The sequence below is a fragment of the Geotrypetes seraphini genome, chromosome 13 (genome assembly GCF_902459505.1).
Source record: "Geotrypetes seraphini chromosome 13, aGeoSer1.1, whole genome shotgun sequence".
Lineage (NCBI taxonomy): Eukaryota > Metazoa > Chordata > Amphibia > Gymnophiona > Dermophiidae > Geotrypetes > Geotrypetes seraphini.
In genome coordinates, this window is record NC_047096.1 from 66,685,201 (window position 1) to 66,703,750 (window position 18,550).

The 18,550-nt window shown below is 44.8% G+C and overlaps 1 protein-coding gene across 1 annotated transcript in view; it reads left to right on the plus strand.

Annotated features, from left to right (window-relative positions):
- The window catches only part of IGFBP4 (insulin like growth factor binding protein 4), a 57,320-nt gene extending 39,920 nt beyond the window's left edge, over positions 1-17,400 (plus strand). The window contains exons 2-4 of the mRNA XM_033917390.1: positions 7,979-8,130; positions 9,955-10,083; positions 15,544-17,400. Of these exons, the coding sequence (XP_033773281.1) occupies positions 7,979-8,130; positions 9,955-10,083; positions 15,544-15,678 (416 nt within the window). The 3' untranslated portion in view covers positions 15,679-17,400. The remainder of the gene's footprint in view (positions 1-7,978; positions 8,131-9,954; positions 10,084-15,543) is intronic.
- The last annotated feature ends 1,150 nt before the right edge of the window (positions 17,401-18,550 follow it).

Below are 18,550 nucleotides of genomic sequence, written 5' to 3' on the forward strand. Positions count from 1 at the left end.
AATCATAGAAACATGAAGGCAGATAAAGGCCAAATGGCCCATCTAGTCTGCCCATCCACAGTAACCATTATCTCCTCCTCTCCCTAATGGCTAAGGCTCTTAACATTTGCATCTCCTCTTCCTATAGGCTAAGGCTCTGTGCACCTGCATTGTGAGGTCATAGAGCTGCCCATCCACAGTAACCATTATCTCTTTCTCTTTCTGAGAGATCCCACGTGCCTATCCCAGGCCCTCTTGAATTCAGACACAGTCTCTGTTTCCACCACCTCTTCCAGGAGACTGTTCCACGCATCTACCACCCTTTCCGTAAAAAAGTATTTCCTCAGATTTCTCCGGAGCCTATCACCTCTTAACTTCATCCTATGCCCTCTCATTGCAGAGTTTCCTTTCAAATGAAAAAGACTTGACTCATGCACATTTATATTTTGTAGGTATTTAATTGTCTCTATCATATCTCCCCTCTCCCGCCTTTCCTCCATAGTATACAGATTAAGATCTTTAAGTCTGTCCCCATACGCCTTATCACGAAGACCACACACCATTTTAGTAGACTTCCTTTGGACCGACTCCAACCTTTTTATATCTTTTAGAAGGTGCGGCTTCCAGAATTGTACACAATATTCTAAATGAAGCCTCACCAGTCTTATACAAAGGCATCAATACCTCCTTTTTCTTACTGGCCATACCTCTCCCTATGCAACCTAGCATCCTTCTAGCTTTTGCTGTCACCTTTTCAACCTGTTTGGCCACTTTAAGATCATCACATACAATCATACCCAAGTCCCGCTCTTCCATCATGCACATAGATTCTTCACCCCATAAACTGTACCTTTCCCTCGGGGTTTTGCAGCCCAAATGTATGACCTTGCATTTCTTAGCATTAAATTGTAGCTGCCACATTTCAGACCATTCTTCAAGCTTCACCAGGTCTTTCTTCATGTTATTCATACCATCCGGCGTGTCTACTCTATTGCAGATTTTGGTATCATCCGCAAAGAGGCAAATCTTACCTAACAACCCTTCAGCAATATCATTTATAAAAATGTTAAAAAGAACAGGCCCAAGAACAGAGCCTTGAGGCACACCACTGGTAACATCCCTTTCCTCGGAGCAATCTCCATTGATCATTACTCTCTGTCGCCTTCCATTCAACCAGTTCCTGACCCAGCCCGTCACTTTGGGACCCGACCCAAGGGGACTCAGTTTATTTATTAGACGTCTGTGTGGAACACTGTCAAAGGCTTTGCTAAAATCTAAATACACCACATCTTGCGCACATCCTAACAAGTGATTGACCAATAGTAGACTAATACCTCACTCAAGCCCAGTCTTGGGTTTGCCACTTTGCTCATTATCGACATGGCTGTGTTCTGATTTCCTTAAGAAATATAAAATTGTAGCTGTTCATGCATGCAGTGGGGAAAAAACAGAGCCAGATTCATGTCTGTGGCTTGACTAGAGCCAGCTTAACCATTAAGTAAGACTAGATAGTCACCGAGTGCAGCAGCTTCTGGGGGTGGGGGTGGGGGTGGGGGTGGGGGGGAAGCTGTAAAGAACAGCTGAAATCAGTGCAATACAGTCAGATCCTGACAGTCACCCCCCTTTAGTATACTGTATATGTTTACCCACAGGAAAGGGAAATTTAACCCATTGGAAAATTTCTCATTATGATTTACAATTTTGCATTATTTTTGTATTTTGCCTAGAAATCTTTGGATAGGCGAATATATCAAAATTTTAATAAAACTTGAAAACTTACAGGATTGTTTTGGGCAAGGTGGTGTTAGGACAATCAGAAATGTTGCATTTCATCAGCAATGTGGGTGGGAAGAAGGACTGAGACCCTAAAATTGAATACGAACATAAGAGTTGCCAGGCTGGGACAGATCATAGGTCCATCAAGCTCAGAATCCTGTTCCAACAGTGGCCAACCCAGGCCGCAAGTACATGGCCAAATCCCAAGGAGTAAAACAGATTTTACGCGGCTTATCCTAGGAATAAGCAGTGGATTTCCCCAAGTCCATCTTAATAATGGCTTATGGACTTTATCTAAACCTACTAAGCTGATTGTTTTCACCAAATTCTCTGGCAATGATTTCCAGAGTTTAATTACATTGAAAGAAGAAATGTTTTCTCTGGTTTTAAATCTACCACTTTGTAGCTTCATTTGTGCCCACTGGTCCTAGTATTTTTTGAAAGAGGAAACAAGTGATTGAAACCTATCAGTTCTCTTATAGAGAAAGAGAGATTGTTCAGAAGGGAATAGATTCCGTACAAATGTAAGGAAGTTCTTCACCCAGAGAGTGGTAGAAATCTGGAACGCTCTTCCAGAGGCTGTTATAGGGGAAAACACCCTTCAGGGATTCAAGAAAAGGTTGGATAAGTTCCTACTGGAACAGAACATATGCAGGTAAGGCTAGACTTCAAATGGGGCACTGGTCTTTGACCTAAGGGCTGCCGCGAGAGCGGACTGCTGGGCACGATGGACCACTGGTCTGACCCAGCAGTGGCAAATCTTTTTTTTTTTTTTTTTATTATTATTATTATTTCTTTATTAAATTTTCACATAATTCACAAGATATCCTTGCATAAGAAAAACAGGAAATAACCCATAAAAGACATTCACGTAAATTCCCAAGGTAATAAATTGAACTTTCTTAGACCACCATCAATGAATAGAGAGGATCCGAGAAACAGTGAAGAGAAACTAATATCAATAATAATAGAAAGGAAAAGGCTTAACAGAGATTCCCGTTAGAGAATGACACGGTGACAAAATTCATCACCGTTCCCGTCCCCGCGGATAACCGCGGGAAATAAACCCATGTCATTTTCTAGTGTCTATTTCAACCTCAGTCCTTGTACACCAGCATTCTTCAAAGCAAAGCTTGCGGGTCAGTGGTTGTGGCCATTCATACTCTGATTCTTATGTGAGCCAAGGATAATGAAGCCATTGTGACATCACTGATGTGATTGGCTCTTCGGCACTGGTGGAATGAGGCATTATGACATCACAATATCTGCTCTGGATACCAGAGACTATTATTCTGTAGTGTCTGTTTCAACCTCGGTCCTTCTACACCAGCATTCTTCAAAGCAAAGCTTGTGGGTCAGTGGTTGTGGCCATTCATACTCTGATTCTTCCCTCTCTCCTTAAAGAATGACATGAAGATGGTTTCCCACGGTTATCCGCGGGAACGGTGATGAATTTTGTCACCGTGTCATTCTCTAATTCCCGTTACACAGTGTATGTTCATTTCACATTAAACACTACCAGTACCCAACTTCTTCATGTCAAGAAACGCTCGCAAGTGTTCAGGCACAAAGAAAACAGCGCAATACTAGCGCAAGCTCTATGGAGGCGTTAGCATGTAGCGCGTGCGGCAATGTTGCGCGTGCTAAGCAAGCGCTAGCACACCTTAGTAAAAGGAGCCCTTTATCGCCCTCTGTGATATCTACCCGAGCCATCTCTTTTCCAAACTAAAGAGCTCTAGCCGCTTTAACCTTTCCTCATAGGGAAGTTGCCCTATCTCCCTTATTATTTTGGTTGCCCTTCTCTGTAATTGCAGAGGAGGCAGCGCTGGCACAGGGTGAAAGGTATTTCTAGGATGCTTAACCCTTTTGCACCAAGCCTGGGCTTGACTCTATCGACTGGCTTTAATGCAGAATTCCTCCAGGATGACACCTCTCTTGTGCAGGGCAGGATTAACCAATAGGCCAAGTAGGCACGTGCCTAGGGCCCGAAATGGTCAGGGGGGGCCCCGATGAAGGAGGGCATCAACATTGTTTTTTCCAAACGGCGATGGGCCCCTCCAGCATCGATCGGCAACATGGGCCCCCCCTGATCGGCAATGCGGGCCCCACCCCAATCAGCAACACAGCCCCCCACCGTCGACGGAAAGTAAGACAAGCAAGCAACGTGGGTAAGAAAGGCAACGGAAACTGTAACTGTGCAAGCGGTGCTGCTTGCCCAAAGCTTCCCTCTGACGCAGCTTCCTGTTTCTGCCTGGGCACATGGTGGGGTGGGGCGGGCAGGGGGCCCAGTGTACTTGTGTGCCTAGGGGCCCTCGACAAATTAATCCTGCCCTGCTCTTGTGAGCTCCTTTGGTTTCTTAAGGCTGGTGTTTTGGTATTGAATATCCTAGGTGAGCCTGCAGCCTTATACCACCTTTGAAGCCCTGCCCTCCCTCCTGAGATCTTGATAATTAAACTTAACAATCATGATTATTCCAACAGCACTAGGATAACCAGTTGTCCGGATTTCCCTTTTGAGGACATGTCCAGGGATCCGGATGGCTTTTCAAAACCCGGCACTTTGTCCGGGTTTTGAAAAGCCTCCCTCAAAATCGCCGTCGGGCAGGAGGGCAATGCCATGGTACACGTGCGCGTGACATTATTGTGTCACATGCAGGCAGGCAGCAGGGAGGGGTGCTGGATGGAAACTGGGCGGGCCTCCCACAACAATGCTGTAAAAAAAAATGGTTCTTTGAGTTTCAGTTTTTGCTTCGACTGCAGCTGCTTACTGCTGTCCCTCAGAAGCTTCTACCCTAGATTGAAAAAAACCCAAACTAACCCATCCATGTCAGAATTGGCATGATTTTTTTCATTACATCCAAAAAAAGAATAATCTAGCTGGGCCGGTGAGAAACTAAACAGTGCAGTTTCTAATTCCATGGTATGTTAGACCTGTCTCCAGGGCAGCTCTCTTCCTTCTTAGCCCTGTGATGGTTCTTTCTCTGACACAAATACAAATTCCAACTTGTCCATTAGTGCATGGAAACTTGGACACAAGCTGTTTGGAAAATTTTGCTAGCAAAAGCATGCTGGAAAGACATGGAGCAGCTGGAGGCCAAACAGAAACCCAAATGTGATTGTACAATAAAGACTAGTAGTGAACTGGTTCCTCAAAAAGAAGGTAAAACAAGGTGGTATGATGCTTTATTTGCAGCAGAATTCAAAATAACAAAATGTTCCTATTTGACTTCAAGGTTTACCCTGCACTCTGCTGCAACTAAGGATCTTTGGGCTAATCCCAGGCTCAGGGCAGTGCTAGATGTGCCAGAGCCAGGGCAGAAACTTGAAAGAGGGCCCTAAGGTCTACTGGCAGGTTGAGACTCCTTCACCTTTAAGCAGGTTTGGGGCTTCTATGGATGGGGGCCAAGGACATTTGCTCTGCTTTCCACCCTCCAACACTGGCCCTGCCCGTGCTTTTTACTCCTTACTACCTCCATTGCTAAGGATCCTCTGTGCTTATCCCAAACTTTACCTTTAACTCCCTCAGCCCCAGACACTAGTCCCACATCTAATGATCCTCTGTGCTTAGCCTAAGCTGTACCTTTCACCCCCTCACCCCCCCGACACACAGCTAAGGATATTGTATGTGCTTATCTCAGAATCTTCCCCATGGCTAAGGATCTTCTCTGAATTCCTGCGCTATCTTTACCCTTATCAGCTCCATTGGGAATTTTATTTTATTTATTTGCATCCCTTACATAAGTAAATCTCTCCTCACAGACAGGGTAACTCCTAGGTATCACCTTCATATCATAAAGGAGAACAGACGATAATTCATGCATGGCTATAATGTTTGGTCTGCAAATGAGGTAGGGATCCCCAACAGGAGAACAAACAAAGCAGAGTATCCAAAGGAAGATTAGCAATAATCAATTTTAGTGACACTGTATTAATAAAACTTTTAATTGAAATTGACTTTTATTGTTGACTCTCCTTTTTGGATCCTCTGATTTATTTGTTTCACTTTAATATTTGGGCAGTAAAACCTTACTGTTCTTATTTAGCCATCTGAACCAAGGAATGAAAAGCTCATGAAGGTTTAGGAACTGTTTTTGGCTTTTCTTTGACTTACAAAACACATAACACCCTACCTCCTGGTGCTTGGCTATTTTCAATGCTATTGACCTTTGAATGGAACAGACTAATCATATGTATCTGCTCTGTAGCCTAGAGCAGGGGTGCCCACACTTTTTTGGCTTGCGAGCTACTTTTAAAATGATCTACCAACTAGAGAATGTCCCCTTCACTGCCCCGTCCCCTTCCCCGCAGCATCCACCCTTCCCTCTCGCTACCTCACTGCCCTTCAGTGGTCCGAGAATCTCCCTCCCTCCCCCTTACCTTCTCAGCGCGTTAGTAAAGAATTGAAACTTAAGGGAGGGAAGTCGTGCATTCACGATTGTGCATGGCCCTCTCCCTCCCTCCCTCCGGCCAAATCTATCTCCCTCCCCCTTACCTTCATGGCGCTTTCGTAAAAAAAACTTACTGAAGCCGGCGAAGCCTGTCTGCTTGCAGTCGCATGTGTGTGGGCGGAAGCGTCTCCTCTGATGCAACCGAAAGCTGCGTCAGAGGAGAAGCTTCCACCCCCACACACGCGACTGCAGGCAGGCAGGCTTTGCCGGCTTCAGTAAGCTTTTTATGAAAACGCCGTGAAGGTAAGGGGGAGGTAGGGAGATAGATTTGGCCAGAGGGAGGGAGGGAGGGAGGGGGCAGCGTGCGATCAGTGACTGCGCGCCTTCCCTCCCTTAACTGCGGGAACAAAGCCATTCACCGCTCCATGGGGCAGTGGATGGCCTTGTCCCTGTGCCCTCTTTGATGTCAGAATTGACATGGGGGGGGGAAGGCTTGTGGGCCTGGTGCTTGTACGCACCTGGTCTCGAGAAAGCAGGGAGAAATCGGCAGCGGTGGCTTGGTGGGGGCAGGGAGAGAAAGACAGAAAGAAAGGGGGGGCAGGGAGAGAGAAAGCCAGACAGAAAGAAAGGGGGGTACTCCCCTGGTGTCAGGGAAGCAGGAAGAACAGAACGCAAAGGCAATGCGAGTCAATCGCGGCTCCGCAGTCGACTCGCGTTGCCTTTGTGATCTACTGGTCGATCACGATCGACCTTATGGGCACCTCTGGGCTAGAGGCTATGGGAAAGAGTACAGGTCAGATTAGACAGCTTCTCTGTTGGTCCAAGGCTATGGGAGAAAGCACAGGCTGCGGAGAAAGGTTTTATGCCGGTTAGAGACTGTGGGAAGGAGCATAGGTCAGGCAAGAAAGCTTCTCTCTTGGTCCAAGGCTATGGGAGAGAACAGAGACTGATAGGATGGATTTAATGCTGGTTAGAGTTGGAAGGAGAATGGGTCAGGTAAGAAAGCTTCTCTCTTGGCCAAGGCTATGGGAGAGAGCAGAGACTGCTAGGATGGGTTTTATGCCAGTTAGAGACTGTGGAAGGGTGCACAGGTCAAGAAAGAAAGCTTCTCTATTGGTCCGAGGCTATGGGAGAGAGCACAGGCTGGTGGGAGAGGTTTTATGCCAATTAGAGACTGTAGGAAGGAGCACGGGTCAGGTAAGAAAGCTTCTCTCTTGGTCCAAGGCTAAGGGAGAGAGCAGAGACTGCTAGGATGGGTTTTATGCTGGTTAGAGTTGGAGGGAGAATGGGTCAGGTAAGAAAGCTTCTCTGTTGGTCCAAGGCTATGGGAGAGAGCACAGGCTGCCAGGAGGGTTCTTCTATGGATCACTACAGATGGGAGCATAGGTATCTGGGAGAGCTTTTCTTCTGATCTGAATTGGTGAAATGCAGTCTAGATAGTGGGGAGGGTTTTTCTATGGAAGTGTTCAGGTACCTGGAAGAGCTCCTCTATTGTTCAGAGATTGTGGTATCGAGCATAAGCAGCTGGGAAAGAGTCTATTTGCCCCATGAACATCTACAGGGTATGAGAAGCCTGCAAAATTCTTTTGCCAAAGTTTTAATGGACTCTAAATTTAGCACAAGTGCTCCTTAGGAGAATAAATGGCACAGTTTCAGCAGTTCCGGCAGGCCGTAGAACAAGAAATGTTCCAGCACACAGGGAATAACTGACCTTCCTGCTGCTGTTTCTCTCTTTTTCTTTAAGAAAACTCAAATTTCATTGAGCATGAAACAAGAAAAACCAAATGTAGTCAGGACTTCACTTTTTAATAATTCTTTTTTTTTTCTTTTTAAAGATGACAGCGCTTTCCCAAACAACATCATAAACCCTTGCAATCCACTGGATCTCGTATGCCTGCAGAAGTACCTAGCGAAAATTCGCAGATATCAGAACCATGGCAAGATGAAGATTAATGTTAACCATCATCCACCTGAAACAAGAATCATGGTGAGACATCAGTATCAGCCTGGGAGACCCCCCCCCCTCTATGTTACAAGGTTCATAGTCATTCACGCGCGGGACTTCAGTGCGCTGACATTGCAGTGCAGACAAATTGGCGCAAGACCCCAGCGTGCTGTCTAAAAAGTTACTTTTAAAGAGCTGCAACGCGGGGTATAAGCGGGGAACCCCCCCAGTTTATTTCATACTCTTTGTGCTGCCTTTGAGGGGGTTGTTGGGGGGGTTGGAACTCTCCATTATAGAGTAAACTTAACTTTTTCCTGATTTTTTTAGGGAAAAGTTAAGTTTTCTCTATAATGTGGGGTGTTGCACCTCCTACACCCACCCCCCCCAACGGCAGCGCGAAGAAGTAAGGGCTCCCCCTCCACTCCCCCCATTGGAGCTCTTTAAAAGTAACTTTTTAGGCGGTGCACTGGGGAATTGTCTGTGCTGCAATGTTGGCGCACCAAAGTCTCATGTGCTTTTGTCCCGTCACTGTGTTACAGTGTAGGGAGAGCGATGAGCAGAGCCCAGGACACAGGAGCATAAAAGCCATCTCTGTAGGGTGCTTGAACACCCCCAATATTGAGTGAACTCTATGACTCAATGATCTCAATGATGGGATAATTTCCATTGGGTTTAACACCCTCAATCATTTTGAACAGTAGGTGCTTGAGCATCCCAATATTGAGGAAATGGTTCAGTCTGTCCAAGGAGGGTTACCAGATTTTACCAGGCCTGCTCAACCCCACCCTGTTCTGCCCAGATCATGCCCCAGCCCCGCCCCCTCAACCTGGCCTCTTGCTCGGGAATCACGTCGGAAGGGCATCTACACATGCGCAGGTGCCCTCCCGACGCAGCTCCTGAGCTGGAAGCTTTTCAAAACCCGGACAAAGTGCCGGATTTTGAAAAGCCGCCCGGACACCCGGACATGCCCTCTAAAAAGAGGACATGTCCAGGCAAATCTGGACGTCTGGTAACTCTAGATATAGCATCCCCAAATCATTCTGAAAAGGTGGCTCCTATGCACACCTCTAATGATACAGCATGGGGATCAGGGGAATCGCCAATACTATTAATTATGTCTATAGCGCTACCAGATGAACGCAGTGCTGTACAGTCACAAAGAAGATAGTCCCTGCTCATAAAAGCTTACAATTCTAAACAGACAAGACAGACAATCAGGATGTCATGGATATAGTTAAGGGGAGCAGTTAATCTGCTGGCTGGGTTGGTGGGCAGAGAGGAGTATGGGACAATCAAGCCATTGTGACATCACTGATGAGGTTGCCTCTTATTGGTGGAATGAGGCATTATGACATCACAATCTCAGCTCTGCTTCCCAAAGACTGAAACTCTTCACACTGCTACTACTATGAATTATTTCTATAGCGCTACCTGACGCACGCAGCACTGTACAGAGTCACAAAGAAGACAGTCGCTGCTCCAAAAAGCTTCTAATCTTAAACAGACAAGACAGAAACAGGATGTCATGGATACAGTTAAGGGGAACGTTTAATCTGCTGGCTAGGTAGGTGGGCAGTGGGGAGTAGGGTTATGAATTGAAGGCTATATCAAAAACTCCTTTAATGTTACAGTGTGCAATGAAAGAGGTTGCAGGGACATATGGAAACCCTCTAGTGTTACAGTCTATGGGTGATGGGGAAGCAGCGTCCGGGAGGTGATTCAGCCAAGGGGGATTTCCTGTACTGTCATAGTTAACAATCCTTGAGGATGAGATGTCCGAAATTCAAAACATAGAATTGGGAGATGTGCAGAAGTTGTGATAGATTTTCCTGGTTGATTACATCTCCTTTTAACTGTATATTGAAGGGTTCCTGCCACGGTGAGCTGCACAGAGCAATGGATCGAATTGCTGCCTCTACAACTCGTACACAAGAAGATCTATTCAATATCCCCATCCCCAACTGTGACCGGAATGGCGATTTCCACCCCAAGCAGGTGACTCAAATATTTAACTTAAAACTATTGTAGTTAATTGTCAGTGTGCTGACTAGATATGTGACTTAAAAAACTCCCCATACATATAACTTTTGCTGTTTTAATTGCAAAAAAGGAGCATAACAGTGTGGGGTGGGGTGAGGGTGGGCAAAAACATTACACATTCAGGGGTAGATATTCAGCTGGTGGCGGTGAGTATTTTTTTAATGCTACGTCTGGGCATCAACATTAAATAGCTGGGTTTATGGAGCCAGCTATCTCTTATGCAGGGCAGGATTAATTCTTCGAGGGCCCCTAGGCACACAAGTACACTGGGCCCCCTTGACCCTGCCCTGCCCACGCCCCACCCCCATTTATCTGTTTTCTTATTTACTTCTTTATTTCCACTTGTATTTCTTTCTTTTTTTTTAATTCATAACAAAGATTAGCACACCAGTGCACAGTTTTTCTTCTATGCAACCCCCAAATATCTCTGAACAAATCTCCCTTCCTTCCCACCTACTTACCGAGGACTTTAACTCTGAACCCTTTCCATGCATATATAAAAGTGTTCAAATATATTGTAAAAGTTCCAATTTTAGCTGAGAATGATTTTCCCCCCGCTATTATCACAAACCTTTGTAAAGATCCTCAGCGGCACCACTCAGGAGCAGGACTCTATATTTCTCATTGTCCTAAGCGTTATGGGGCTCATAATCAAAAGAGAAAAACGTCCAAAAACCGGCCTAAGTCGTCACTTGGACGAACATTTCTCAAAAACGTCCAAGTGCCGATAATAAAAACGGGTTTTGGACATATTTCTAAATGACCTAGGCCTTCGTAGTGCCGCTGAATGATCAAAGCTAAATGGGGCGTTTCGGGAAGCGTGTCGAGGGCGGGAGCTGGGCAGGACGTGGGCCGGCTTAGACTTAGTCATACAGCACATATAACCGAAAGTTATACAGCCTAGCGTAGACGAAACTTGGACGTTGTGAAACATGGTCTAAGTCACAAAAACCCACTTAAACTCACCAGATAAGCACTTCAAACACAGACCCCCACACACTATCCCAGTGATCACCAACCCCCCCCCCCACCCCAATAAAAATTATATTCACAACTTTAAATTTCAGCCTCCAGACCATCATCACCTGGCCTCCTGGCATAGGAAAGCCTAGTCGTCCAGCCCAGAGGCAGCTTAAGTCATCTTGGGGATGGGTTAGGGACCCAAAGAGAAGAGGACCCATGCCCATAAGCCCCTGTAATCACTGCATTGATACTTAAACATGTGCACTGCCCTATACACCCCCAAAACCCTTTTTGACTGGCATATAAGTGGCTCCTGCAGCCATAAGGGCTATTGGGGTGGTAGATAAGTGGGTCTAGGAGATTTTGGAGGTGGTTTGTGGGGCTCACCGTCACCTATAAGGGAGCTGTAGTGAGGAGAAGCCATGGCACCCTTTTTGTGAAGTTCACAGCAGTGCCCTGTACGGTACCCCACTATTTAGGTGCCATTTCTGGGTGTTCAGTCCATCACTTTGCAGACCCCTCCCACATCCAACAGGACTTGTTCTAGGCATTTTGGACTTGGACGGAAAGTTGGACAGAAATGTGGTATAAAGATGGACGATTTAGTGACTTGGACGATCAGATCGGCAGGACGTATAATTAGACGATTTTCAAAAGTAAAAAACAGTTGGTCGTCTCTTTTGAAAATGTGTCTTAGGCTCTTTTTAACTTTGGATGACTTGCGAGATGGACATAAACGGACTTAGACGTCCCTTTCGATTATGCCCCTCCAAGTGTCTAATCTTCATTGGATCTTTTGTTCTTTAATCTTATTAAAGAGCTTAATTTTTAATTTACTTATACTTTCTATTTTATAACTTTTCCAATGGTTAAACCAATATTTAGCTTGTAATTAAGTGGTCTCTGGCTAGGGATGTCAGTGCCGACATGTTTCGCTTGAACAGCTTTTTCAAGGCTTAATCCCTACTATATACCGCCAGCATCTGAAACCGATTTGTAAGTTAAGGTTTTACTGTTTCTACTTTCACATTGTATGTACGTACTGGTGATTTTATATTGTGTTTTATTCCCTGATTGTCCAGCACTTCTTGTTGTAAACCGCCTCAAACTATTATGGCTTCCGCGGTATATAAGAATAAAATTATTATTATTATTATGTGAACCAATTGTAACCCAAATGTATGTATAAACAACCAAATCTGTAACTCTTCTAGTACGTTCCACTCCATGTAGGGGGGTGGGTCATTAGAGTGGGCAGACTTAATGGGCCGTGGCCCTTTTCTGCCGTCATTTTCTATGTTTCTATGTTTTCTATGTATGTTAACTTGTAACGAAACAACAAGGCAAGCAGTCCACCAAAGAATCTAACATGAAACAAAAGAAGATCGGCAGAAAATAAGGTGATTCAAATCAGGTTTATTCAAAGTGCTCCCAAAAACCATGAACGATGCATTTCGCCAAACAAGGTTAGTCAACGCTAATAGAAAATCATGTCTTTCACATACACAGAACACAGATACACCCTCACCTAGTATGGAATAAGTAATCACAAACTAAAAATAGAAATAGAAACATAGAAAAAAGCAGCAGAAAAGGTCTATAGCCCACCAAGTCTGCCCATTCCAAGTATCCCCTCCCCTGAATATACTCCCTTAAAGATCCCACGTGAGTATCCCATTTTCTCTTAAAATCCGTCAAGCTGCTGGCCTTTATCACCTGGAGTGGGAGTCTATTCCAATGATCCACTACTCTTTCGGTGAAGAAGTACTTCCTTGAGTCTCCATGAAACTTCCCTCCCCTGATTTTCAGCGGATGCCCTCTGGTGGTCGAGGCATGTAGATAAAGGTTAAACTGAACCACCAAGAAGCCAAACTGCATATAGTGAAACACCACAAAAACAATGACACACAACCTCCTAATACTCTGCAAAATATAAATATAGCAGATGTAAATTTGAAACTACTGACAATCACCACTTTACAAATTAACAAATAGGAATAAAACAAAAATTGAAAATAAGAATATACCATTTTAGTGGACTAATCCATTTTTCAATTAACTTTCAGAGGCCATAGCCTCCTTTTTCAGGTCAATATAGTATACTGCTATTACATTATACTGTTCTGACCTGAAAAGGGGTTTTGGTCTCTAAAAGTTAGTAAAAAGTGTATTAAAATTAGTCCCATAAAAAGATTACCTTATTTTCTGCTTATAAAAGTTTTATACAACTACAATACTATTTTATTTTAAAGCAACAAAAAAATCTTTTTTCTACCTTTTGTCATTTCTGCTTTAATCATCTTGTCTTCACTCTCTTCATTCTAGCCAGCATCTGTCCTCTCGCTGTCTTTCATCCACTGTCTGCTCTCTCTCCATTCCATATGGCATCTTCCCTTTTTCTATGCTCCTTCAATAAACTGTCTATCTTCTCTCCTTTGTACATGATTGATTTCAGCTCTGCCACCTCTCCATTTTTCTCTCTCTGTCACCATCCCCTCCCCTATGCTCTGGCATCTCTCTCTTCTCCTTTGTTTCCTTCTCACTCCACAGTCTGGCATCTTTCCTTCCCTGATTCCCTGGCATAGGGCGCCATCAGAAATTTCTGGGCCCCTTACTGAGCAATCCTATTGGGCCCCCCACGCACCCCTTCCCCCCCCACGACTCCCCCCTTCTTCCATGGGCCGAATACACACATACTTTTCTCTGTCGCCGCACTCTTTGACCAAAAGATTTGTAAGCCTGCAACTACGTCAAGGTAGACTCTTTCAGCAGCTCCCCTCCCTCCCCCTTACCTTTGTGGCCAAGTCAAAATGATCTACCAACAATAAAATTTTAAAAACACAAAGCACGCTGTACGCAGAGAAAATGTTAATTATCATTTATATTCCGCGAGTTTTCAAAGAGGTCAAAGCAGATGACTTTATGCAATGTCACCTCAGTAACAACTATACAAAAATAGACAAATATTCCCCCTCCCTTTTTACTAAACCGTGATAGCGGTTTTTAGCGCAGGGACCTGCGCTGAATGCCCCACGCTGCTCTTGAAGCTCATAGGCTCCCTGCGCTAAAAAACGCTATTGCGGTTTAGTAAAAGGGGGCCATAGTGCAAAATATAGACAGCATATATAAATTCTCAAAACGGACACATTTTTATCACTAAATTGAAAATAAAATCATTTTCCTACCTTTGGTAATTTCATCAGTCTCTGGTTGCATTTTATTCTTCTGACTGTGCATCCAATATTTCTTCCCTTTTTTCAGCCTCCTGTATGCTTTCTCTCCTCCAGACCTCATTCCCTCCCCAAACTTTTTCTTTGTTTCACCCTGCCCCCTTCTTTCTTTTTCTCTCTCTCCATATCCCCTTTCATTCTGTATGTCTGTCTTTCTTTCTCTCTCTGTGCCCCATTTTTCTTTGTTTCACCCAGCCCCCTTTTTTTTTTTCTGGCTCCCTGTCCCCCCCTTTCTTTCTTTCTCCTTACCCTCCCCTATGCCACCACCATTGGGAAAATGCTGCCACCGCCACTGGGGAATAGGCTGCCACTGCCGCTATCGTGAACAGGCCGGCGCCGAGTTCTCCCTGCTTCTCTTCCCCGTGGGGCCGACCAACTCTCGCCACTCGACGACAATTCTAACGTCGGAGAGGACGTTCTGGGCCAGCCAGGCAGTGATTGGCGGGTGGCAAGAGTTGGTCGGCCCCACAAGGAAAAGCAGGGAGAAATTGGCACCGGCCTGTTCCCAATGGCGGCGGTGGCACTCAAGTGGCTAAAGAGACGCAGTTTGCCAGCCTAGGTAGAACACTGGAGGATGGCCAGCTGTGCACCCCTTTGGGGCATAAACCCAGGGCATACCGCCCCCACCCCCACCTTGGTATGCCACTGTCTGTACCTCACTCCCTCCCTATGACCAAAAATTCTCCTTTCTTCTATTCCCCGTGTACACAACCATCTCTTTCCCTCCCTTCCTCTCTCCCAAGTCCTTGCCTTCTGTGTCCAAAAACACATTCTCTCCCCCACCTCAGCATCTCTTTCCCTCCCTTCCTCTCTCCCAAGTCCATGCCTTCTGTGTCCAAAAACCCATTCCCTCCCTCACCTCAGCATCTATTTCCCTCCCTTCCTCTCTCCCAAGTCCATGCCTTCTGTGTCCAAAAACCCATTCCCTCCCCCACCTCAGCATCTCTTTCCCTCCCTTCCTCTCTCCCAAGTTCATGCCTTGTGTCCAAAGCGCACTCCCTCCCCCTTTTGTGTTCCCCGTTTGCCTCCCAGCCCATCTTAGCAACTTCCTCAGATAAGAAATCAAAAATTTATATATTATCTGTTGCTGAATTTATCTGTTTAAAGTTATTTGATGGTCCCATCATTGTAGCATGATCTCTTTGTGGGTCTTTAATCTCATGCTAACTTTCATTGCCTGCTATGTTTAACCAAAGCGACACCTATTTTCATTCTCTCTTAGTGTCATCCAGCTTTGAATGGGCAGCGTGGAAAGTGTTGGTGTGTGGACCAGAAAAGTGGTCTGAAGATACATGGAATCCCTGAGCTGAATGGAGACATTGATTGCCAAGCGCTGGTGGACAGCCTGAGAGATTGAATACTGCGACAACCCTTCATGGACTAAACGAAGCAGAAATGGAACAACACCCAGTGGTTCAGCTAATGTATTAAAAGGAAGGGGCAGAACACTTGATCTTTTTCAGTTGTGTGGGGTAAAATTAATTGTCCCCTCCATGTACATATATCCCTGTCTAGGTTTTATGGCAACGTGCTGGAGTCACTTCCAGAATGGGCATCACTTTGTATTTTGCTGGTGTCTCTATAATTTAGAGCCCTCAGAAGTCCTTCTATTGAGTCCAAGTCTCCAGCAAAATGCTTGAAGATTGGCACGAAAATTCCAAGGGCAAGGAAGGTGAGTTTGGATAAATGTGGACAGGAGAACAAGAGGCCACAATAATCACACTAGAGACCAACTGTGCCCACACCCACCTGCTCATTAGTGAGATGAGCACAGAGTGTGAGTTCACTCTCTCATTTCCTTGTGTGACCGCCTGGTTTCTCACCTAGTCTATTCCCTTTTATGAATTTGCCTTTACTGGTGACTTTCTGGATAGAAACTCTTTGCCCTCTGGTAGATTATTTAAGAATGTATCAGGAATGGTTTTGGGGATAGCAGGGGGAACACCAAAAATGGTGGGTGAGTCCCAGAGTTTCCTCAGCAATGAGAAAAAAGACCTCAAAGTTTTCCAGGGGAATTAACAAACGGCACACAGGTCTTTTTCTTCCTTGTTTTATCTGCTGAGAAAGTCTTCCTAGTTCTTTTTGCAGTAGAAGCGAGTTGCTTTTATTGTTGACATAGTGATTCTTCCAACTCTGTTCAGTAAATTTAGTTCTGTCAGAAGTAGTAACTTACCTACCCCATTTCACAAGGTGAGATCTGTTGACACACTGAGACCAGAAACCCCTGAAGGAACTAGTGTATGCATAGGTGCCTATTTCTGCCCCATTACATGGGTCCACTAAGTAGTAAATTTAGAACAAATCGGAGAAAATATTTCTTCATTAAACTCTGGAATTTGTGGCTAGAGAATGTGGTAAAAGCAGTTGGCTTAGTGGGGTTTAAAAAAGGTTTGAATAATTTCCAAAGAGAAAACGCCATAAGCCATTATTAAGATGGATAAACAGCACAAAATCAGTTTTATTCATTTGGTATATTGCCAGATACTTCTGACCTGCATTGGCCACCATTGGAAAAAGGATACTGGGCTTGATGGACCTTTGTTTGGTCTGTCCCAGTATAGCAGTTCTTATGTTCTGGATCGGTAGCATGGAATGTTGCTACTCTTTGGGTTTTGGCCAGGTACTAGTGACATGGATTGGCCACCGTAAGAACGGGCTACTTAGCTTGATGGACCTCTGCTCTGACCCAGAAGGCTATTCTTATGTTCTTATGTAAGTGAGAAGCTGTTTTAATGACTTGTATAAAAAAGGGTCAGCTTTATACCAGTCAAGCCACATAGTAGCCCAAGTCGCACTTATTTTGTAGAGATACCGTTATAACAGGATTCCAGTGTACGTATAGAAATTTCTAGAATGCTACTATAAAGTTAGACACCGTTTAGATAATATGGGACTTAAGCGTCTAACTTTAGGGCAGTGTCTCTCAAACCGCGTGCACCAAAGAAATTCTGGGTATGCCATGAGAGATTCCAGAATTTTACTTTATTTTTAAAAATTCTCTTTATACGTATACACTAGAATAGATGACATGTATGTCACGTACACAAGAGTCTGTCAATGTGCGTCTACGTGGATAAGGTACAACCGCCCAGACAAGCATCATTCTTTGATGTGATTGGTTCTTGACAGGTAATTTTAGTTTTAGTTTTTATGCAATACTTTTCCTAACTTGAGCAACAAAGCGTCTTGATCTTATCTTTGCGAACTTGGATTTTAAGCTCTGATAGAAATTAAATTGAAAAAAAGAGAATGACTGCAGTTGGTGGATGATGAAATGACTGCTTGCTTGTCAGCTATCAAGCCGCGTTTTGAGTTAATTTGCACTCAAAAACAAGCACATCCATCACATTCAATTCTATCTACTTTAGTTTAACCGCTGTTACATAGCTTAAAGAACTTTAGATAAATAACTATCAAATCTAATTTTTTGTTGGTTTTGCAATTTTATAATTTCAATTATAATGAGCCGCGAAAAACATTTGCTCCATTTAGTATGCTGGAGCTAAAGAAATTTGAGAGACACTGCTTTAGGGAGGGGTCGATATTTAATACGATTTAATCAGCCTAGCTGGTTAAATTACCTGTTCGGGACTAGCCAGTCATTTTCAGTGGCACTTAACCAGTTAGTGCCCAACTCAAAACTGGCTATTTTGGAGGCATTCCAGGAACAGAGTCAGCACTTGGTTGGTTAAATGCTGATATTCAGCACTTAACCAGCCAGCATAAATAAGACTGCATAAAACACAGTCCTATCTATATGGGGCAACCCATGGCCAGTTAAGTGATGAATACCACACTCAGGGCAGGATTAATTCGTCGAGGGCCCCTAGGCACACAAGTAGACTGGGCCCCCCTTCCCCGCCCCACCATGCGCCCAGGCGGAAACAGGAAGCTGCGTCAGAGGGAAGCTTTGGGCAAGCAGCACCGCTTGCACAATTACAGTTCCCGTTGCCTTTCTTACCTGCGTTGCTTGCTTGTCTTACTTTCTGTCGATGGGGGAGGGCTGTGTTGCCGATTGGGGTGGGGCCCGTGTTGAAGATTAGGGAGGGGGGGCCCGCGTTGTCGATCGATGCTGGAGGGGCCCATCGCCATTTGGAAAAAACAATGTTGATGCCCTCCTTCATTGGGCCCCCCCTGACTATTTCGGGCCCTAGGCACTTGCCTACTTGGCCTATTGGTTAATCCTGCCCTGACCACACTTAACCAGCTATGTGTTAGCCAGTTCTGGA